This window comes from Heliangelus exortis, chromosome 3, assembly GCF_036169615.1.
Source record: "Heliangelus exortis chromosome 3, bHelExo1.hap1, whole genome shotgun sequence".
Classification (NCBI taxonomy): Eukaryota; Metazoa; Chordata; class Aves; order Apodiformes; family Trochilidae; genus Heliangelus; species Heliangelus exortis.
The window spans coordinates 94,630,792-94,655,476 of record NC_092424.1 but is presented as its reverse complement, the minus strand read 5'-3'; the positions used below and the strand labels follow the sequence as shown (position 1 = coordinate 94,655,476).

Below are 24,685 nucleotides of genomic sequence, written 5' to 3'. Positions count from 1 at the left end.
TGCTAAAGGAACTGGAGACTGAACTACAAGTCTGTATCTGTCACAACAGAAGTTACAGGCACTGTACCTGCAGCCCACTGAATCTGAACGGACAGCTGAAGTTTATTTGTCTTTTGGTCCTCCCTTCCTCAGACCCCAGATCTCTACATTCCCCCCAGGCACACAGCTACTTGTACATGTGGTTGGACACCATTCCTACCATAGCCACCTACAGGCTACTGTCTTCAAACACTCGACTCACTTCTGGATATATCTGTCCCATTTTCAGAGTGTAATGCCACTTTAATAGGATTTTTAAAACCCTAAGAACATAAGGGTGTGTGACAACACTTCGTTCTATAATAATTATAATCTCCATTGCTCTTTAGCTTATTCACAACAGACGGCTTCCAAGAGTAATTAACTAAAATGAAGTTGAATTATTAACAAGTCTCTAAAGCTGCTTACTGCATTAGGTGCTGCTAGTTTAATTTCTCAAGCACTTGCATTTCAACAGTTTGATCAACCAAAAGTCAAGGCTATCCACACATTTTTTAGACAAGTTTTGTCTTCTAGGCATTTCTGTCAAGCTTAATCTCTAATAGGACGGCTACAGGAAAACAGGATTAGAATGAGTAAGGGCACAGTTCAGACATCCCAACAATGATTTCTTGAACGCAGGATACTGATGGCATTAATAACATCAATGGAAAAGTAAGATGACAACCACACAAAAAAAAAAATAATCACACAGCTGTACTACTTTTAACAGGGGTTCCTGATATAGGATATCAATACTGGAGTACTTCACAGTTGACAAATATTCACATTCTTATTTAATTAATTGCATTCAGGTTTTGTTTTGTTTTATACAGCATAACATGGATTCCCTTTTGTAAAAAACCCTTAAACTTAGGAATACTAATAGCCTAGTAGTTCTACTCATTATCTTTCTTAAATAAATGAAGTAGACATAGAAGATCAAATAGTTTGTTTCCACAAGATCTGAGACTCTGCCTGGGCTCTCTGCATTTTAATTTCCTTTTTCAGAAATTAAATAAAAAAATACAAAAGCAGAAAATACAAAAATCAAAAGCAGAACAGCATGCTTTATATAGAAAAATTCAATATTATACATTTCATTTGTATACATTTATCCTTCTTTGGCAACTCTTAAATTTTAATTTTTATAAGGATGATGCTAAACATTGATCAGTAAATCCCAAGTCCTTTAAAAATGGTTATAAATCTGACCATGTCCTGAGACTATGAGGGCCACTAAAAAAAAAAAATTAAAAATCTCTACAATTAGCAAGTGTCTAATCAGAAGCACGCACATCTACTTTTAATAAATACTAGAAAGCTATTAAAAACAACTAACACAGTTTTAAAATATCAACAAAAATAAAGAAAACACAGAACCAGAACCACAGACCTCAAGAGAAACATCCTCCAAGAAATTAATGCTTGTTGCAAGTAGACCCTGCCCTAACCTAGGGTCAGAAAACAAAACCAATCCTCAGTAGAAACTTAAATGAAAGGCCATAACCAGACAAGTAATTCAGTTAGAAATGCTTTCTCGGTCTTCTGCCAGATACTTCTTTCATGGTAAATTTTTAAGCATTCGCTATTACACTTGGAAGCATATTCACAAGCTTAGGGAAAAATAAATGAAGTCCTCATACTTAGAAGCTTGCAGTTTCCTATCTGCTCTCTTTAATACTTCACCTGTCAAGAAGGGTCAGGTTTATTACACGTAACTTTAAAATGGTTTAACGTAATAAATGCTGATAATATAGAGTGTCTTTAGTTTTTTGAAACCAGATTTTTTACATCTTCTAAAACTGCAAACTAGAGTTCTTCCAATGGAAGAATTGGGTTATTCAACAGGAGAAATGTTTAGAGAAATGTCTTACCTAACTGTTCTGGGGAAGAAGGAACACCCATTTTGGTTATATTCATTTTCTTGCTGAGTATTTTTGTAGAAGAGGGGGAAGAAGCAAATCTGATTTAGATAGCTAGGATCCAAAGGGAAAGTACATCTTAGTATGTCCTTGAACAGAAATTTTGGCCACAGGCAGATCATCATTTGTTTGGTTTTTAAGTCCCCTTAAAAAGAAATAAAATTTTATCTTTTCAAGATATAAGCAACTACCCTTCCTTATTTGGGGTCCAGAAGCTTGGCACATCTACATGTTTTCTCCATCTCTAACAGAACTACCACCTTCCCATAAAAAATACAAATACCACTCATATTACTTTGTAGTCCCAAAGAGCGGCAACCCACAGAATTTTCCTTCAATCTCCAGTTATTCTGGGTCTTATTATAAGCTTTAGTTCCAGAACTATGTGGGTAGCTCTATGGTACAACCCTTTCTGCTACCAAATTTTATGGTATTTAATTTAATTTATTTACCTTGCATTATTAAATCATAACCAGTCATTAACATGGGTCCTTATCTATATGCTTGAGCATCTCAACTTGATCTCAAGAGGCAGATAAATGCAAGTATTTATAGGACATAAAAGGATGATCTTTAAATTTTATGGATGTGTGTCTTATGCTTCAATATGCAGACATTTAAGGCAATGCTGCCAACTGTATTCCAATAAAAATAAGAACCTAGGGAGGGTTAACTTGTGCATATTGGTAATGGTATTTTCACAACCTGAAAATAACTACTATAGCCAGCTACAACATTGTGATGAATTTTAAAGATAGAATCATATGTTACTTAACACTAGAAAACACTTGACTTTAAGTCAGTTTCTTTTTAAATAAGTTTTCAGTTTCTAATTGACACCAAATTAAATCTTTCAGTAGATTTCATAGGGCTGAAATCACCTTCAAACTAGGAAGCAGTTCATGTTGTACAACTTCTCTCATTTTAATTTGTTCATCTCTGACTACTGCTACTTAAATGATGAACTGTTTGTTTCACAGTTACACTCATAACCTTTCTACTCCACCAGAAAGAAGTTAAAATAATATATGATTTTAAAAAAAAGCATTTATGCTTTTACTTTTCCAATGCCACTCAATTTGCAGCTCCAAATCTTAAAGCCTACTACTAAACATGCAGTGCCCAATACCACGAAATCACCACATGTAAATGACTATTCATACCAGAGCTCCTTAAATTTAACTGAAACTACAACCAGATGAGAATGGTTCTATTGGTTTCACAGATGGGTAACTGATTTCTCTTTTTGCTACAAGTTCATCACTGCAAACCTCCTCAATGCCTCGTTTAAAATACAAATTTGTAGACTGTAAATCAAGGCAAAACACTTTCTGTACAACCACAGCCTTTGCTCATCTCCAGCAGCAAACAAGCTCAGCTAGTTTGCTGTTAATTTCAAGAACAGCCTTGTTGCTTTGCCTTGAAAATCTTAAATAACTGTTCTTTTGCTCAATGTTCCCTTTCCAATGAGCTGTGTTTTACCTGTATTGCAATTCTGGATCAAATATTTTTGCTTCATTAACTTGAACAACACCATATTAGGAACCAGGTATAGACAATCAGGAGTCATAAATCACAAGTTCGACTAAGTAAAAGGAAACAAGAAGAGTGTGTTCAAACACAGCAATAGTAAAAGGAAGAATAGGGAGAATATGGGCCCACAGCTGAATGGGGCAGGAGCCTGAATAACGGAGTAATCAGGGAAGGCAGAGTTGCTGAGTAACTTCTTTGCTTCAGTCTTTACTCCCATGACCAGACCCTGTGAGCTCCAGATCCTCGATATTAGAGAGGAGGGAAGACTTGACACTGTTCAGTGAAGACTGGGTTAGAGATCAGCTATGCAAATGGAATATACACAAGTCCATGGGCCCTTATGGGATGCACCCAGGAGTGTGAAGAGAGATGGATGATGTTACAGCCCTATCACTCTCCATCATTTTTGAGAGATCATGGCAAACAGGAGAGGTGCCTGAGGACTGGAGCAAAGCCAGGGTCACTCCAGTTTTCAAAAAGCGCAAGATCGATCCAGGCAATTACAGACCAGTCAGCCTCACCTCCACCCCTGGAAAAATGATGGAGCAGGAAACGTGGAACAGAAGAATGGACAGCGAGATGGATTAAGAACTGGCTACACAAAAGAGCCCAAATAGACCCATGGTGCAGACTCCAGCTAGAGACCTGTAACTAGTAGAGAGCCTCTGAGATCAGTGCTGTGTCCAGTGCTGTTCAACATCTTTATCAATGACCTTGATGATGGGACAGTGTCTTCACAGCAAGTCTGCTGGTGACACAAAGCTGGGAGGACTGGCTGACACCCCAGAAGGCTGTGATGCCATTCAGAGGGATCTAGACAGGTGGTAGAGTTGGGCAGGGAAAAATTTAATGAATTACAACAAGGGTTTTTTCTTTCCCAGATTTAAGACTCTACACTTGCCCAGGTACCAGTATAGGTTGGGAACTGAGCTGTTAGAGAGCACCATAGAGGAAAGAGACCTGGGAGTTCTAGTGGACAGAAAGATGACCATGAGCCAGCAATATGCCCTTGTGGCCAAGAAGGCCAATGGCATCCTGGGGTGTATTAGAAGGGATGAGGTTGGTAGGTCAAGAGAGGCTCTCCTGCCCCTCTACTCTGCCCAGGTGAGGCCACATCTGGAATACTGTATCCAGTTCTGGGCCCCTCCATTCAAGAAGGACAGGGAACTGCTTGAAAGAGTCCAGTGCAGAACCACAGAGATGATTAAGGGAGTGGAACATCTCCCTTATGAGGAAAGGCTGAGGGAGCTGGGTCTCTCGAGACTGAAGAAGACTCAGGGTTGACCTCATTAATGTTTACAAATATGTAAAGGGTGAGTGTCAGGAGGATGGAGCCAGGCTCTTCTCAGTGATGACCAATGATAGCAGAAGGGGTAATGGATGCAAGTTGGAGCATAGGAGGTTCTGTGTAAATACAAGAAAAAGCTTTCTCACTGTGAGGGTGACAGAACACTGGAACAGGCTGCTTGGTAAGGTTGTGGAGTCTCCTCTCTGAAGACATTCAAAACCCACCTGAACATGTCGCTGTGTGACCTACACTAGGTGGTTCTGCTCTGACAGGGGGTTGGACTCGATCTCTTGAGGTCTCTTCCAACTCCTAACAGTCTGATTTCTGTGAAATTCTCCCCCTCTCCTCCCACTTCTGTGGGAACTGGAGCAGGCTCTAATTTATAAAGGAATAGTAAAGTTTCACTATAAATGAAGGCATTTTTAGCTTAAGAAATTACTCTATAGTCATGCTTATTTAGCATATATTTATCATATAGTCTTTAAAGGGCCTGTTACCCATTTCAAAAGGACAATTAGTTTGCAGTGCTATCAAATATGATTTTACAGATTAAGCTTAATGTTTCATCAGCCTTTTGAAAATGTGTCTCTCATGATTCATTACACAGAAAAAGTACTAAAAGTACTGATCTAGAAATACAAAATGGGTACCTGCACATGGTTTGGGGCAATAGCAAGCACAAATACATGCTGGGTGGAGAACAGATTGCAAACAGCCCTGAGGAGAAGAACTTGTGCACGTTGGTTGATGAGAAGCTCAACGTGAGCCGGCAATGCCTGCTTGCAGCCCAGAAAGCCAAAAATATCAAATTTTATGGTAGTATCAAATGAAATGTGGTCAAAGGAGGTGAGTGCCCCTCTAGTCTGCCCTCACAAGACCTTACATAGAGTGCTGTGCCCAGTTCTGGGGTCCCCAACACAAGAAGTTTATGGAGCCCCTGGAGAGAGTTCAGAGGAGGGCCGCAGAGATGATCAGAGGGCCAGAGCACCCCTCCTGTGAAGAGAGGATGGGAGATTTGGGTGTTTTCAGCCTGGAGAAGAGAAGGGTCTGGGGAGCCATAGACCAACTTCCAGTACCTGAAGGAGACCTACACCAAGGCTGGGGAGGCATTTTTTACAAGGTTGTGTAGCAATAGCACAGAGGGTAATGGCTTAAAACTAAAAGATGGTAGAGTTAGGTTACACATTAGAAAGAAAACTTTTATAGTGAGGGTGGTGATACACACAAAAATGTTTCCCAGGGAAGTTGTGAATGCTCTCTCCATGGAAGTGTTCAAGGCCAGACTGGATGTGACTTCGAGCAGCCTGGTCGAGTGGGAGGTGTCCCAGTCCATGGCTGGGGTTTTGGAACTAGATGATCTTTATGGTTCCTTCCAACCCAAACCATTCTAAGCTTTAATGAAACAGAATTCCAGCAAGTTGAGATTTCCAAGCTACCTTCTGTCACTTTAATGGAATGAAATACAGGACCAACAGTCACACAGCCCTTCAAAAGCAAATTCTACTGCAGATACAAAGAAGCCCTGTAGCCAAACTTTTACTAGTAATTCTTGCTACTGATTGGGTGGGGAGCTATTTTTTCTTTTATTTAAAAGAAAAAAATTAAATCCAAATAACACAGATGTCTAGATTAATGTATTCTAGAAACAACTTATGGAGCCCAAATCCCCTTAAAGTTTGACCCAATTAGATCAAGTTTTCTAGTATACTGGTTAGTTTTCAACTCCTCCAAGAATGGAGACACCAAAACTCTTTACAATCAGTCCATTCCCAATACCTGATCATCTTCAAGGGGGAATTCCCCTCCCTGAGTAGCTGGAAGTATTCCTCCCACAACATGTTTGTTGCTTTCTCTCCTATTGCTAAGCACCTCTAAAAAGTCCACAGCTCATGCTTCTCCATACTCCTCCTTCCCATTTGGTAGATGAAGTAATGAGATTTCATCTTAATCTTAATTCTGTCAGTCTCTCCTCATACACAACACCACCTGGCTCTCTGGCCATTACAGTGCCCTTCACTGGACTCACTATACTTTGCCACCATTACTAAAGAGCCCAGCAGTAACAGTGCTTACACATTTTCTTCAGCCTTCCAGTTGTTGCCTCCCACCTTTCTTGTTTCTTCCTCAAGAGTTTCTACTCCAGCTGCACTCTGGCTTTCCTAACTGCATCCCAGCACTTTCAGGTAACTTCTCTAATACAGAGAATGGGAAAGCAGGGATGTTTAAGGGCACAGAAATCCCTCTTAGGAGCTTTGCTGCCTGCACTTATGGGTAGGTGTTGATTCAGCTGCTCATGAAACACCTGTAAGAAGCCACCTCACCAGGGCACCCCTCATATCACTCAAGAGCTGCTTTAAAGCTGAGGCTTTTAAGCAGCTCCCAGATGAGCTAGACTGCAGCCATGCCATTTACTGCACACCCCGACTCAGACTTTACATACCTGATCTCAGACCTTCCTTGGCATTATTGACTTGACTGGTGTCACCAGAATATTGACCAAACCTAATTACTATTAGCAGACATGCTCTGATCTCCTTTTTCAGGTACTGTGGGACTACTACTACAGTGGTGACAACTCTTGTACCTGCTTTGTCTTGTGGTGACAGCTCTTGTACCTGCTTTGGTGTTTCTGTTGCAAGATGTGGGCAGAGAGAAGGGCTGGAATCATGTATTCCCACAAATCTTTGGGTCCACCTCTAATAGCTGAACAGAGTTGTACCAGCAAAAGTAATTTTCTCACTGTTCTACAGACATTACACCGAAGACAGTTATAGGTCACACTGAGGTTTCATTTTAGCTCCTGCTAAACACTGCATTCACACAAATACACTGACTGTTTCTTGCCTTTCACAGACCCATGTGCTGATAACACAAATTCTGTGTATCAGAGTACTACAAGTGCTGGTATTCAAATTTTTTCTTTTGGTATCAGAAGATACTATACTGTTCTCCAGTAAAGTAACTACATTTAAAAGCATATTAGGAGAAAAAGGACTATGAAGTCTCACCTTGAAATGATTTGCAGGGTGTATCAGTTGATATGCTAGCATCTGCTGATGAAGTCTGAACATTATCCAAATTCTTTTCTTCAGATTTTGAGCCCAGATTTCTGAAAGGTGCCTCCTCTTCTCTACTCGAAGTATGCACAGGAGAAGATGAAGTTTCAGGGTAGAGTCTTTTCAATACTTTCTGTATGAACTCTGTGGAGTAAGCAAGCCTTTTTAAATAGAAAGAAATGCAGTACTTTATGAGTATTTTAAGATTTAATAAACCACAAAACTGACTGATGTAAGATTGTTTTCTTCATATTCCATGCAACTTTGTCTTCAGCAATCCCTAACTTTCACAGGTAAAGAGAAAAATAATATGTTAAAGACATAAACTTGAGTCAGAAGATCACCTTTAAAACCGTAGAGTTTACCAGCAAGGTTACATATTGAAGTCTTGCATGTGACTGTGCAAAATGCTGGTCTTTTGGCACTCATGCATTGCAATTGAATGGCTTTAATATCAGTAAGCTACAACAACTAATCACACAGAAAAACCAAAAGTAGACAGCAGCAGAAACACATGGTAACCCAATTATTTCTACAGAATCAGCAGTACACCTCTTCCTCTTATTGGCCCCTTTCTGAGGATCCTGGCATTCTGCTACTAGTTATTCAAATGCAAGCATCATTTGATTAAATATATGCAACTGATTTACTCATCAACAAAACTATTATATTAATATGGAAGCATACTTCATATGCATGCATATTTGTATCACTTGAAATGACACAGTAATACTTTTTTTTTATATAAGAAATTACATGATAAATTTATCTATTGCAAAATAGCATCCACAGTTTCATGAATTCTATGAAGACAGATGTAGAATGGGAGAGGAGGGTAAAGAGATTTGAAGAAAAACATGTTATCTAAACTCCAAGTGAAATCACTTTCACCAATCTGGGAAAACCTTGAGCCACCAGTCTTTGATAAGACAAACTTTATCTCCACATGAATCTTGGCAATATGCATCAGTTGTCACGTAAATTACTAAGTATGGGCAGTACGTCTTGTTAGATGGTTTGTATGAGATCACTTGTATGTGCCAAATCTCTAATAATTGGTGACCTTATGAATGGCCTGAGACAAAATGGGAGCCTGAAGAGATATACTTGTGCCGAAAGCTTTGCTTATAAAGCCTGAATTTTAGTTTTTCTAAGCTTATTCACAATTCAGTGACATGAAAAAAACCCCATGACAAGCCACCAGTGATGTCCTCATCATGTAAGCACAATCTGTTTGGCAAGTTACAGGTCAAGACTGCTGTTCCCTGAAATGGATGTCAACATGTGACTGTTTTCTTTGTGTAAGAAAAATTCCCTTGCCAGGATATTCTACAGCTAGCAAGACAAAATCCACAACTACTTTCCTCAGAGGACAACTAGAGAAATCAGACTGAAGTAAGCAGCATAATAAGCCAAGTGTAACTGTCCTTTGCAGATTTCTGACTCTAAAGCAGGTTATCCTGGACCCTTTTCCCCAGTACTGCTAACAACACTGCAGCATTTTAATGAACTCCAGTAAAGCTATTGCTAAATGTGATGGTTTAACCTCAGCAGGCAGCTAAACAACACCCAGATGCTTGCTCACTCTGCCCCAGGGGTAGGATGGGGAAGAGAATCAGAGAGGTAGAATCACAACAACTTGCAAGTTGAGATGAAGACAATTTAATAGATAAAGCAAAAGCTGTGCACTCATGCAAAGCAAAATAAGCAATTCAGTCAGTGCTTCCTATCACAGGCAGGGTGTTCAGCCATCACCAGAAAAGCAGGGCTCCATCACATACAACAGTGACTTGGGGTGACAAACACCACCATTTCAAACATCTCCACATCCTTATCCTTCCTTCAGCTTTTAATGCTGAGCACAATGCCATAGAGTATGGGTCAGTTGGGGTCAGCTGTCCCAGCTGTGTCCCCTCCCAGTTCCTTGTGCACCCTTCATCCTACTGATAGGTGGGGCAGTCTGTGCAACAGAGAAAGCCTTGGTGCTGTACAAGCACTGGTCAAGCAATAACCGAGGCACTGGTGTGTTATCAACAGTTTTCACCACAACTGCAAAACATAGCAGACAGGAACAGATACAAAGAAAATTACCTCTAGCACAGCCAGCATCAGTACAAAAAATTATCACTCAAGCACTTTTATTGAGGAAGCTGTTCTCCCAAAGCAAATGATCATTGAGATACTGATGAACTGTATATAGAAATACATCTCCAAATTTGTTGAGGAGAGTCAGCCTGCTCAGAGCTACAGTAGATTTTATGCTTTCTGTCTTGAAGTCTGGTTTCTCTAGTCATCTATTCAGTGACCCCACAAAAAAAATAATTCACTCTTTTTATTTCATTTTTAAAACACAGGGACTATACTCATACACACATTAGCATTCCTTCAGAAAGTCATAGGAGACCAGTTTCAATACATTCATTCCTCCTCATTCATATCGGGTTCTCTCCATCTGTACTACCTATGCTTGAGAAAGCAAGCAGAAATAACGCCTGCCTTGGGAGAGTGTGAATCCTGAGGAAAAGCATTCCTCCACAAAAATCTCTCTTGCTTGGAAAAAATATCTAGATGAGTAGCAGTGATAGATTTACTTCAGCAAAGCTGTGGTTTAGCTGCCAACACCAAAGTAGTATCCAGTCTTAACAGGTGGAGTTTTCATCAGATGCAGGAAGAAGCAGCCAGGTGCAGACAGAGGGTTATCTCTGCTGCCTTAAAAGCTTTCACATCTGTGTCAGTGCCTCTCAGCCCTGCAAAGTCATCTCTTAAGACACTAGTGAAGTCCCAATAACCACAACAGAATGGAAATGAGCAGTAGTGACACCTAGGCATGACAATGGCCCTGCTTGGAACCAGATATATTTCAAACCTTCCGAAGACAGCAGGGAGCAATGTACCCCAGCAGTACACTTTCTCTGGAGGAATGAAGAGGTGGTATCACTAATATGCAGCTGAAAAAACTGGCAGATGAAAAATTTAGTCTGAACTATTTGGAATTCTAAGTATATGCTAGCCTGAAAAAAAAAAAAAAAAAAAAAAAAAAAATCTGCTTGCACTTCAAAACTTTTCTGACTTTTGTCTCATGTATTAATGAACAAGGAAATGATGCTCCAAGGAGTATCTATCTTGCCATACTCAATAGCTTTCCATGCTCCAAGGCAGCATTCTGCTTTGCAATTAGGAGTCTCAGAGCTGAGCTACCAAAACATTTTTCAGATTACAGAGGATGCTCTTTCCTCTGGCTTTTATCACTGCAACTAATTAAAACAAACAAACAAACAAACCCACAATCAAACAAAAAAAACTCCCAGTGATATCCATGAGCATTGGTTTAACCACAGGAGGTTAAGATCTTGCCTTGTGCTGCTGAGCTGCTTTTCTCCCCTATTCAAAACTCTCCTTAACCTGATGTCTTTGGCAGTATACAGCAGAGAGCAGTCTATCTGGTAAGAATTGCTCAAACCCTTAAGATGAACTACCAGAGCCATATCTAACCTATCATAGTTCAAAACCAGAACAAGACATGCTCTCACCACACCCATAGGACAGCTAAGTACATACAGTTATATTTGCTGCTGTCTTCCACTCAACAAAAGTGATAGAAGATCTGTACACATTCATGGGGTCTTTCAATAGACCAATTCAGGAACACTTTTCATGGCAGACTGATGTACCTAAGCTAGCACATAGTATTGAGAAGTGTTTTTAAAATGACCAAGAAAAGGCAGGGGAGACCACACAAAGGTAAGGGATACATTGTTGGGAGTCAGAATCAACAAAAATCACCACATTTACACACAGTGTGAATACACGTGGTATAAGACAGTTAATATATTCTATTTGGTATGATTTTGAGGAAGTTACCAAAAATTGTCTTCACAGATTACAACTACGGTGTTCCAGTCTGGAAGAGAAAGAATAGATTGAGGGGAATTATCTTGGGAACTAAGCCTGTAATTGAACAGGAAAGAAATGTGAACAGCAATAAGAAACCAATTACATGGGGAAAAAAAGGAAGTCTTTTTGCACAGACTACTGCAAATGTATCTCTCCTCTTAGAAAGAGCAGTCTCTGGAACTAAAAGATGAGAAGCTGGAAGTGAGAGAGAAAAGCAGACAAACTAAGAGGTTTAGAGGCCAGAAATGGCAGTGATATGGATGCAGCTGAAAGCAACGCAGAATGCTCTGCACTGCTTTCAACTGTCCTTGCTCCCAGGCAAAATCTGGGACAGCAGGTAGTAAACCAAGAAGTTTTATAGGGCACAGACCAGACAAGAATTAATGAAAGTAGGACTTCAGTTCACTTAATCCATATTAAGTCTTTTAAAAGTACCACAGAAGCTTATCATGGCTCCAATTCTCTGAGCTATAATTTATAGATCATTACTCCCAACCTATTGAAGAACAAAGATGCTTTTCGAGTTCTACAGGGAATGTATTCTGCAGGCTGAAGAAAAATTTCCCATAGCTATATGTTATTGAAGGAAAACACGGCTTTGAACACCTGGTCACATAGTGACAACTGGAGGAAGCTTTAAGCCTCTAGGTTACATGAGCACAGCCCAGGGATCACCGTATTTTGAAGTTCTGTCTTAGCATAGCAGACATTTGCCATTTTAGTCCCAAGTAGTGCATGGAAGTATTTTTCCACTGCTGGTATCTCCAGAGTCCAAACAGAAACCAAAACAGAACTGTCAAAGAAGTGCTCACCACATTTTTTGTGCTCTTTTACTATCAGAAATCTGTCAGGCCTTTAATATTAAGACAGATAGATTCTTTATGCTGTCTTGTTGAAAACAAGACACTGAAAGTAAGTAAAGGTGAGAGAAACACTAGACTTTTTACAATCCTCAACTAGAGGATTTTGTTTTCTGAATCTACTTGGATTTGCCAGACATCAGATTGTGTGTGCACACATGTGGTGGCAGGGTCAGGAGTTGTGCATGTTACAACAACTTTGTGGAAAAGTTTTAACAGAGTTCAAGATTATACTCAAAACTTCCAAATATTAGATCTAGACATGTCCAAGAGTAGGCCCAGTGAAAATATTAGCATAAATTCCTGGCCCAAATCCTGAAGATTTAAAGAGTCTTCACCCTTTTGCTACAGGGCATTACCAGGCTACACTGACACTGCCTTTGTTAACAAGGTCATTGGTCATAAAAATTAGTAAGAGAAATGAGACCTTACAGTCTTTTTCCCTCCCAGGGAAATAGGGGGCTCCACACTTATGGGAACAAGCAAATATTCCCAAGTGGTGATTATTAAACTGAAGGTGACTACAGATAAAAATCTCTGTGGTTAACTAAACATGAGAGAGACTCAGACACTACTGTGATGGAGGTAAAATGCAATGGCAATGTGATCCAAGACACTATCGGGCCAAGTATTTTTTAATCTGAGACAGGAAAATGAGCTACATTAATACCTGACTCGAGACATCCCACCGAAAATCCCTTCATAGCCTTAAGTCTACTGTGTACAAATCAGATGAACTCAAACCTGAGAAGACACAGAGTTTTTCCAATAAACAACAAGACATACAAGAACAAGGAGAGCTTGGGCTGTTTAGCATAAACAAACAAGTGCCAAAAATTTTAAGCTAGTATGGTATACAAGATAGATGCTCATAAAGAAATAAGTTATTAGTTATACCCACTGAAAGGCTCTTGCTTTTCTTAGATAGCTAAAAATCACATAACATCTTTGTGCAGGAATCAAGATACTGAACTTTTGTTTAGTATTTCAGGAGTATTTAAGGCACTGTGAGATTCTGCTGATGATCTCAGTGGAATTTTATTTGCCCCAAAAGACAATTTTCAAGTGAACAGCCCTGTCCAGGATCAGTGCACCAGCTTGAAGAAAGCTGGACTCCTGGTGGTGATTCTGACTCTCTCACTCTTTCTTTCCATTTTTCTCTCCCATTTCTCTTTCTCACTCTCTCCCCGTCTCTTACCTTCTCCTTTTTCCTCTCTCCTTCTTTTGCCTGGCAATATATTCCCCATACTTGCACGGGGATCTATCATTTTGCTTGTGCCAGTTGTCAAATAAGTTTATGCTTGCACCCGACCCTTGCAGTTGGACTTCGTTCATACGGATCAAAACAAACAAAAAAATAATAATTTTAATGGTACTCTGGACCATAACAGGCACAGTCACATTTAAGGGCAGTACATGAAAATGCGGATGAGATTTTGCTCAGCTTCCTCTCAGAAATACCACTGGTATCAGGTTTCCCACTGAAAGAAAAGGAAGTGTAATTTGGCTTATGGTAGTGGCAAATAACAGTTTAAAAAGCCAACAGTGGAAGATTTTAATCTGTAGCACTGCTGTACTTTACTATGTTTACATATAATTTTATGTTGAATGGACTTTCTTCATAGTATTAAGAGCCTACACCATTCTACAAGAAAGTATGTTGTACCTGTATACTTCTATAGCTTTAAAAAAACCCTACAGTCTTGTGCCTGAGGTGCAGAGAGCTGTAAGCACAAGATGAAAAGAGCAGTTGGTGTATTTCAGTTGGAAGGGGCACTACAACAATCATCTAGTTCAGCTGCCTGTAAATTTTCAGGAGAAAACTTCAATTCTGATAGGCCTACAAATGTGAAAAAGCTTACATATTCTAGCCCTGTCTTCTGAATAAATTTTCTATCTACATTTCAAAACTGAAACAAATTCATTTTTCAGCTGAAAACATGAAGCACTATCAAAATACCAACCCTGAAGCTGAAAGCACTGACTTTTCCTTCTGTGCAATGAGCTGTAGCAACACAGAATCCTAGAATTGTCACAGTTGGGAAAGGCCTTAAAGATCACCACATCCAACTGTCAACATCCACACCCCTTCCCCCAATTATATATATATATATATATATAATTTTAGAATTTGTATCATCTACTAAAGCATGTCCCCAAGTGCCTCATCTACATGTTTTTTAAACACTTTCTGGGATGGTGGTTCCACCACCTCCCTGGGCAGCCCATTCCAACACCTACCTACTCTCTCAGTAAAGAAATTCTTTCTCAGATCTAGTTTAAACCTCTCCTGGTGCAACTTGAGGCCATCTCTTCTAGTCCTGTCATTGTAGAAGACATATCTTGCCAGAACTTCCTCAATGACCAAAAGGAGCAAATATTTTCAGAAATGAGAACAATTTGCAACAGATACTAAACTAGTTCCATGACTAATTCTTGTCAACTAATGTGTGAAGTACAAATACATCAGAAAGCTGAAAAGCACCAGGTCTCTACAGTCTGACATAACATAAGCAAAGCAAAGTGTAACTCCAAGAAATGGAGTGCAAAACACATGCTGGTTACTCATACAAATAGTGAATATGCAGGATCTTTCTACCATTTTTCAGAAAGGTAAAAAGCCTTCTTCAAGTAAATGCAACGTTTGGCATCTATTAAATGCACACCACTTTCTTACGTACATAAGCAGACTAACCACAAACACACATGTGCCAACACTGGAACAGCACTGCCAGTTTATTAAGGTTCTCCTGGGGTTGAAAGCATGACTTAAGACTCAGTGAAGACTACAGACTTGGCAAAAGCATACTGAATAACTAAAAAAATAAACTGAAAAACATCACAAGTGTTCCTGTCCATCTGAGTGTAGGAGGTAACAGTTTTCTCAAGAACAATTCTGTGGAGAGTGACTGGCACTTACTTTTGGCTACTTGCCATACATACTGTAAGCACACCCACCATGTTTCTCAATTGGTTGCCTTCTGCCTACTCAAAGGCAATTGGGGCAGCAAGAATAAAGTAAGTGGCATCAAGAGCACTAAACACATTAGAAATCTGTGAAGCTTGCAAGTTGCCCTACTTGTTCTCTCCTACAAACAGAAGAGTTTTCCAAAAAGGGAAGAGTAAAGAATTGCTCCAGAAACCATCCCATGTGTAAGATGTGTTAACATGCTATTTCTGCTAAAGCAGAAGAAATGATAGTACAGCTGAACACAAGAAGATAGAAAGAACAGACAGAATGATAATCCACATGCAGAACATACGGACAAGGCTTCGTTTAAGACGTTCAGTTCATCTGTTAGTGCAGAATTACTCTCCGATACTCAAAATTATTTAAATCCTTGAAGTCTCTTACTGTGTAAGTATCTCCTACAAAGGCCATAACAGGACAGTTACTTTACAGAATTGTCATACAAACCAGAAAACCATTATGTTGGAAGGGAATTCCTGACACCGTCTATCCTAGTCTTAACGAACAGCATGGGATCAACTAGAGGAGACTGGTTAGGGCCTTGCTTAGTTGGGTCTAACAACCCCATTTCCTGGATAACCTCCTCTAATTATGGCTGGACAGTCAACTGATGAACGCAGATACTCATGGGGAACACCTGAAACAGAGAGGCTCTTGAAAAGGATATCCCTGGATTCCAATAGGTCTCAAAGCAAAAAAATATAAAAGTGTTTTACGACACTACTAAAAAAAGTCTGTTTGGCAGACTGCCACTTATCTGCTAGCAGGTGGAAGATAGATAACTTCTGGCTAGGAGGTGCCATCCATTCCCTCAAAGTATTCTCTACAAAGCTTACTTGCCCTTAAACACACTGCATGGAGTTTAACTTTTTAGGTCTTCTGAATTCTTTCTGATGGAGTTCCTTGACTGGTCAAACTGATGGACAGAGATCTAGAAGATCCCAGATTTAGGATACCAGTTCAGCATGTACTAACAGCTTAAAATCAAAGAGGAAAGGGAGAAATTAACTAGAACAAAACATTCTAAAGCAGCTGAACAGTGTATCACTTTCCCACTCCCCCTCATATGACCTTCCCATCTCCAAAAATGTTTGAGCTGCAAAGAGACATGAGGAAAAGAAGAATGCAGTGACACACCATTACATTCTGTTCAGCCAGATTGTTCAGATCATCATTAAGGCATACATTGCACTTAAGAAGTGATGCTCTTGTTCAAATCTGGAAGGAGAAAAGGAAAATGCAGTCTTCTTGCTACCAGTAGGTCAGCTTTCCTAAGAGTGACATACTTCCATTCTTAACACAGGCAGAGTGCACAAACCAAAGCAAAGCACTGTCATGGAAATAACAAATTTGATCTTTCCAAACTATGGGGAAAAAAGTGTGAAATACACAGAATTCCAGATGTAGCTGAAGTACAGTTTTACTTATATAGGAGTGGAAGCTCTCCAATTTTACAGCATTTTGCTTTGCATTCAGTCTGCAAGAAGTCCTCATCAGGCAGGTGAAGCTACAGTAACAGGCTCTTACAAGAGTAGCTGAAGGACAAAACAGGAATCAATTATGGACTGAATAATCTGCTGAAAAAAATTCAGGCTGAATTTGCCTCTTGAAAGAGGCAACTGTAGACCAACATAGAAGCTAATATCTTTCAAGACCTTATGTTTGGTCAAACAGGATGCTATTCTGCACTTTACCTACATCATCTTCAGTTTTCACACTTCATAAACCTATAGTCCATGTTTCCAAACAGCACTGTTAAGCTCTGAAATACTTTCTTGAGGAAAATACTAAGTATTTTTTCAGCTTCAAATTTCAGGGTGGAATTCACTTGCAACTTAAGACCAGAAAATAGCACTAGGCTGTCTTGTCTGAATGACTGGAAGAAGTAATTTTACACACCTACCCACACTGATAGTGACAACTTGTGCCTGAACATTCTTAATGTATTTCAAAAAACTCCCCCCTTCAAGAAGTAGGGGAACTAAATAGTTCCCATTAGTTTTTGGTGGTGTTTTTTGTTTTTTTTCCTCCTCCAATGCTCTATCACCTTTGACATTATACACCCCCCTCCATGTTTGTTACTCACACTTGAAAAATCTGGTTTTTTTGGCCTTAGTCCTTTTTCTGCCTCTCCTTACTACATTAAGGAATCCCATATTACATAATATTTTGCTTCCTATTAAGATCTCCCTACAGATTAGAAACCTTGTTTCTGAAGAGACTGCTGGTCTGGAAGGAACAGTCTCTTAGCCTTATGTATACCTTGTCATTCTCTGTCTTTGCAAGGAAAGCAGCTTTCTAAACAAAGGCCATTTCTCCTATTTCCCCCATAACCATTAACATTTGGGTCAGCAGATGTCAAGAAGGGTGGGTTGCTGGTATTGGTTTGGGTTTTTTTGTTTGGTTGGTTTGATTTTGGGGTTCTTTTTTTTTTTTAACTACAAAACTCTGATATTAAGACTTAGTAAAACACCCTTCTCCTATATTTGAGGCACTTTTTGAACAAGAGCAAAGTATTTAAGGATGTAGCACACATCAGTTGGGTAAGAAAGGAAGAAAATTAAAGTAATATGCTGATTACATACCCCATATTTATGTATTCACCTAAATTAAGGAGTGAGTCACAATGGGAGAGTGATTCACTACTCAGAGACTGGCCCATATGCATCCAGGCCAACAACTCACAGCAGTTGGAGATGCAAAACCCTAAGTTATTTCCTACAAAAAGCATATATATATTTTCTCTCCTTAGCTGAAGCAAAACTGATTCAGGTTCACCAAGCACAATCAAATAGTTTCAAATCAGTAAAACTAGTGTTACATCTGTCAGCAAATTCTGCATGACTGCATGCTCAATAAGCATCTGACTAATAGATCCTGCCATTCTGTTTCAAAAAAGGCTTTAAAGATCTCTCAGGCCACCTTAATTGTAACCACAAGCTCCTAGACATCTAATAAACTTGACATGATACAGATAAGAAGATACACAATCAACAAAATGGGAACATCAGGAATTTGTTCCAGCTGTTCATAAAAGCCCTCCCTGCCTAGTAGTGTACGTACTCCCCATCACAATCCTGGGAAAACCATTATTTCATCTCCAACCATTATTTCCATTTGTGCACACTATGTCTTTTTCTAAGCATCTTCCACAATATTTAACAATACAATTCTCATACTGCACCATTATCTTTACTGTACCTGGCACAATCAAACAGACCTCACTCGAAGTAACTAAAGGTATCTCACCCACCCTTAAAGAAGCTTAATGTTGATGAATATCATTACTACTAACAATTCTGGCTACTCAAACTTGGGACAACTGTAAACCATAGCTGGGAGAGACTTTCCCCCTCCCCTCTCTTCCAAGACAGATTTTGGGGGGAAAGAAAAAAAAAAAAAAAGGCTGTGAGCTTATAACATCACTGGTCACCAAGACCAGTTCCTATCAGCACAGGTGTAAACTTTTTAAATTCTTGAAAATTTAAACCTTACTTCAAACTAAAGAACTCTTATCCATATGCAAACAGCATATGGCTTGAAGTGAAGAACAGCCAACTATACCATGCATGTGGGCTAAAGTTAAATGTTACAGTAGATGCTGGGGATAACATGGAAAACAGACAAATAGTACTATAATGACTTAGAGTAGTGCCATAAGAATAGCTGAAAAGGTAGGATATATATAAAAAAAAAAGCTCTTCACAATCAAGACTACCAAAGAGGAAAAAAAGTCTGGAAATTTTGAAGAACTTATGAAATTAAAATGAAGCTCAGTACACTAGTATTTACAAAACAAACTATGAAACTGGCGAGGAGAATAAACAGCACACGCAAAAGATCAACAAAACTATGAATTTTTTGAGTTCTATTTAAAGGAAATCTTCCTAAATTCATATTGTATAAAATAAAAAAATACAACTGAATGTCTACATAGCCTTCTTTAGGAAGCAAATACACCACCTCTTGCTATGACTTGAAGATTTGATTGTATGACAATACCCAGCAATTTCTGCAAGAGTCCCAACATAAACACACAATAGAAATTGGTTTTATAGCAAATATTTCACCATTATGAAGCACTGGAAGTTTTACTGAGAATTTTTCTTTTTTTTCTAGTCATAAAGGGAGTTTTAATTTAACACATTAGGCAACTCCTAACAGAAATACAAACTTCTTGACAACCGTGTTCGACACTTTGAACTAAGACAACTGAAAATGTAAGAAACCATACACTGCCTACTGTAAATAGGCAATCTGTGCTGGTTTGCTTTGCTGGTGTGTTCAGCTTTTGCTTTACCTGCTTAACTGTCTTTATCTCAACCCATGAGCCTTCTCACTTTCACCCTTCTGGTTCTCTCCATCATCCCACCAGGGGGGAGTGAGCAAACAGTTTAGTTTCCAGCCAGGGTTCAACTACTACACAGACAACTTTTTCTGGATTGCTCTGAGAGAGCCCATAGATTCCAGAAGTCTACAAGCTCAAAACTAATGTTGAGGGAAAGGCATCAAACACTGATTATGTAAAAAGGCAAAACAACCCCAAATCAGCACATCAAAATGGCACACATCACCTCCCAAACTCAGCACTTTTACTAAATAACACACACACACACCTGTTCCTAAAAATATCCTAATATGTCATGACAGAGTCCTATATATCTCTTGTGGACCATCCTATCTCACAGCAAAGCAGATAAAAATTGCTCCTAAGTATAATTTCTAAAAAGAAACCAACCCAAAACCAAAATAAACCACCCACACCAAACACAGGGCCCTGAAGCCATTATGTCAGGCTTTACACACTCAGCTGTATGAGTTGCCCTCACTGACTTTCTGAATGCAAAGCCATTGGATCTATCATTTCTGCCTCTTCTTTCATTAGCATGCTTGCCTTCATCCAGACATAAGGTTGAAGTGAGCAACAACAACAACAAAAAAAGCCTAATATTCTACCCTCCAAGTTTTTAATGGCAGTCTATTACACTTGCTGTATTGTAACTTCTACATTGCAAAAACTTTCAAGAACTACAACTATAGGTTTTAAAGACACAAGTGATGTTTAACAGCTATGAATTCAGCTGTCCCAGAGAGGGTAACTGTCCTGTCAGTATCAAATATGATGACAATTGCCAGTATCCCTATCCCTGTTAGGAACAATTGGTACTTGAGCAACTGGAAAACTAAGAGCACCACATAACACACAAAGAACTCTGCACTTTCTCAGTGGCAAAATAAAGTGCATTTCACTTAGATGCACTGCTGGCTTACTGTCCTTCAACTACTTAGATTCTCTTCACTAACAGTTAGATCTGTGATGTATAATCTGTTGACCACCACATTTATTTTACAGCCAAGTTCAACACAAAATAAAAACCTTAAGTTCATGTACAACGCAGACAAAAAAATATCTTCAGCACCTTCAACCTACTGCTCTCATCTGAGACACCTGCCTTTTTTTTTTTTTCCCAAATATACATAGCTTTACAAAATAGAAAATCAAAAATTTCCATATATGCTAGCAGCTGCAGAGGTTGATCAAATGAGGATGCAAATTCTTACAATTTTGTTATTTTGTTCTGGGTGACCACATGGAATCGTATCACCTCTATATTACTCACTGTGTTTTCAGCATAAACCTAAATCTCCACTCCTCAGAGTTCTCGATGAAAACATGAGTAATTTCTAACTTTACACAGTAAAGACAGTCTCTCAAGCACAATAATTTTAGCTTTCTGTTGTACTACACAGTAACAAGGTGTTCACTATTTGACCTTTGGTCTTAAACAGTTTGAGTTCTTTGGTATTTGCTTCTTCCACTTTCAGCACCAAGTCTCACATCTATTTACAAGTGATCAAACTCACTCTTCCCACATCTTTCTCCTACAGACATCAATTTGAAATTCTCCACCTTTCATCAAAGTAGGTCACACTGTACGCAAAACTGTTAGTCCATCAGCCCTCTTCATTTCTTGAAATGAACTGCTTCTAAAACACGGAGGATACTCCTGTTTTCATTCTTCCTTACAAGCTATCACTGTTTGCAGTCAGCCAGCAAATAGCTCAAACACTATGTCTTACTCTTCAGTCCCACTCTCATGCAGTTATCCTTGCAGGTAGAATTCAAGTTTCAGGATGCTGGAGCTGTTTGAAGAGCCAGCCACAAAGTCACTACAGCAGATAAGCATTCAGTTCTCCCATATTTCAGCCCTATCCAACCCTCCCTCCTTGAGACCAAGCTATTACTTAAAGAATACCTGTATTTTTGGTATGCTTTCCTCCTGCACAAGGCCGTGACTGATAAGGGCAAGCCAAATGGACTGAAGTCAGACTTGGGTAGGAGAAGGCTGCTTTTTTTTAGCACAGTGTCACGGTTATTTCAGAACTGTGCTAATGCACTTTAAATAAACCTAGCTATCTGGTCACTGACAACATGTACACACGCACTGGCCGCATAAGGAAAAGGGTGTTCATCTTAGAATACTTTGTCGTTTAAGGGCTAACTTTTTTTACTCTTCCCAGTCCCCATGCAAGAACACGCAGCAGCAGAAACTCTCGCTAGCGCCTCCAAAACAGAGGAATACAGGACGGAGCTGCCAGAAGGGCTCAGCCCATGAGGCCACGCTGATGCTGATGCCGTCCCCACCGGCCGCGCCTGGTCTCACCCTGCAAAGCCGTCCCCACCGGCGCCCTGTCCCGCCCGGCCCTTCCCACCTTCCCCGCACGGTCCCTCCCGCGGGAGCCCCCAAAGACCCCAGGCCGCCCGCCGCTGCCGAGCTCCTCTCCCCGCCCACCCCCGGCGTCCCACCGCCCTCATTAGAGGGGACGGAACAGGCGCGGCTCTGAGGAACCACGGCAGCAGAATACGGCCGGACAGAGCCGCGCCTCGGCTGCAGGAGGCTGCGTCTGGAGCCCTTAACCCCCCCCCCCCCCCCCTCGCTCTCCCTGTGCCCGCCTGCCCCGAGAAGCGGACACGACAGCTGAGACAACGCCTCTCCGGTCCGGTCCTTGCCTTACCTTGCCTCCTGCTCAGGGCCATAGTCCCTGGGCCCTCCGGGACACGCCGCTCCCGCTCTGCCCCGCACGGCCCGCAGCTCCGCACTCGCGCTCCCCCTTCTTCCTGCTCGCGCCTCGCGCGTGTCCGTCACGGGACTGAGGCCGCGCTATTGGCGGAGGCGGGGGCGGGGGCGTTCTCGCGCTCCCCCGCCCCACCCCCCGGCCCCTCCCGCCCCCCCGCCCGCCCCGGCCGGCGCCGTTGCCCGCGGGCTCCGGCAGGGGGAGCGCGGCTGCGCAGAGCCGCCGGGTGTCGCCGTCGCGCGCGCAGGGAGGGGGGGGCGGCGCGCGGGGGAGCGGGCGGCGGCGGTGCCGGTGGTGGCGGTGCCGGTGCCGCTGGTGCCGGTGGTGCCGGTGCTGCCCCGGCGGGGTGAGGCGCGGCCGGGGTGATGCTGGGCGCGCGCCGCTGCTCCCGCTCCCGGCCGGGCGTCTCGTGCACCTGACCGGCCGCCCCGCGCGCAGTCCGCGCCCGCCGCGTCAATAATGCACTAGAATAATGTCAGCGCTGAAAAAGGTACGGACGGCGGCGGGGACGGCGGCAGGCAGCGAGTGAGGGAGGAAGGGAGGGAAGGAGGGAACGGTCTGCCGTCGGGGCGCCCCCGCCCAGGCAGCGGAGGGAACGGGGGAGCCGGTGTCCGCGGCGTGAGGCGACCGGCGCCGTCGAGGAAGGGTGCCCGGGCGGCGGGGCGAGGGCGCGCCAGCCGCGCCGTCGGTTGTGGTGTCCTCCCCCATCACCCGGGCGTCCCGGCGCCGCGCTGGCCGTGGCGGGTTCTCGCCGTGGCGGGGTCTCTCCGCGGTTCATCGTGGGACAGTGCATACAGGCGGCGTGGTGCTCTGTGCCGGCGCGGGGCGGCTGCGGGCTGGCACCAGCCGCGGAGCACGGGGAGATGGGGGTGCGGGGTGGGGGCACGGACGGACCTTTCGTGCGGTCGGGAGATGCTGCACGCGGAGCCGTAGCACCGGCGACGGTTTAAATTTTGGGAGTGCGTGATTTTCGGGGCTGCCCAGCAAGGAGGAGCCGGGGCTGCAGCCGCGCCACCGCCTGCACCTCTCCCCTCTCTCCCCTTCCCTCTCTGGGGGGTCACGTCGGTGGGGCCGCGCTGTGCACCCCGGCCTTGTCACAGCACCCCGGAGGGGCGGCGGGGCCGCAGCCCGGCATCTGCGGAGAGAAGGGACGGGTGCCTCCCCGCGTTACCCGCTCCGGCTCTGCGCATCGGCCGCGCCGCAGGCGCGCAGGGCTCAGCGCAGTTGGAGAAGTCCGCGAGCGCGGAGGCGCGTGCCGTGGGCCGGCAGCATCTGCCGCTGGTCGCCGGAGTGATCTCGGGTGGCTCTTCCCGTGGGGAGGGTGGAGTTTGCAGCCGGTTTGGCCGAGCGCCTCCTCAGTCCTTTGGTACAGCATCTGCCGGAGAAATAAAACCAATAACCAGCACCAGCGCTAAAAACGCAGCTCGCTCCGGCCCCTCCCGCGTCCCGGAACGGAGCCGCCGGACCGCCCGGCGGTCGCCACCTCGGGGCGGGCGGTCCACGGCGCGGATCGGTGCGGTGGGGCCGGTGCGTGTCGGGTCGGTCCGGTGGAAGGGCCCGGGGGTACCCTCCAGCCGGCGGGAAGTGCCGAAGCGGGATTCACCCACTGCCCAGCTCTCGGTCGCCGCAGTTACCCGATCCTTTCACCGCCGGTGCCCCCGATCTGCCAGCGGTGCCGGCGCCGTGCAGCTCGGTGTTGAGCGGTAAATGCCTATGGAGTGCTTCGGCCCCAACTTCCCTGAAACTTCCAAAGGTTTCTTATCTGCTGCAACGAACCTCTTGTTGTTCGGGTCCGACTGTGCTTCGTTACGGCACAGGTTTACACTGGCTTCATGCGTCTCGGGAGCAGGTGATATTCGAATCTCTTCCAAATTAAAGCATTGAGAACGAGATCGAGTGCTCCAATCACTCCAGGTGGTGTGAGCCCAGGAACTGAAGTGCCCTTCCCAGAGGAGGAGTGTTCAGTGTGTGTTTCTCTGTGCTCCGGAGCCGCACCGCAAGCGGAGCGCTGGCGAAATTGAAAATACTGAACGCCTCGAGTCATTTAGATAGTAGATGGCTGC

The 24,685-nt window shown here is 42.6% G+C and overlaps 1 protein-coding gene across 6 annotated transcripts in view; it reads right to left on the bottom strand.

The window, feature by feature from the left end:
• The window catches only part of ERICH1 (glutamate rich 1), an 89,181-nt gene extending 66,450 nt beyond the window's left edge, over positions 1 to 22,731 (bottom strand). For 3 of the 6 annotated variants that reach the window (XR_011725399.1, XR_011725400.1, XM_071741795.1), the window contains exons 1-2: positions 22,563 to 22,731; positions 7,773 to 7,964 (exon numbers count right to left, since the gene is read on the bottom strand). Coding sequence is in view for 4 of the 6 variants with exons in the window: in XM_071741795.1 (XP_071597896.1) it covers positions 7,773 to 7,964; positions 22,563 to 22,584 (214 nt within the window). In the remaining 2 variants the exon portion in view is untranslated. The remainder of the gene's footprint in view (positions 1 to 7,772; positions 7,965 to 22,562) is intronic. The other 3 variants (XM_071741794.1, XM_071741793.1, XM_071741796.1) reach the window with 3 other exon arrangements.
• Between the last annotated feature and the right edge of the window lie 1,954 nt (positions 22,732 to 24,685).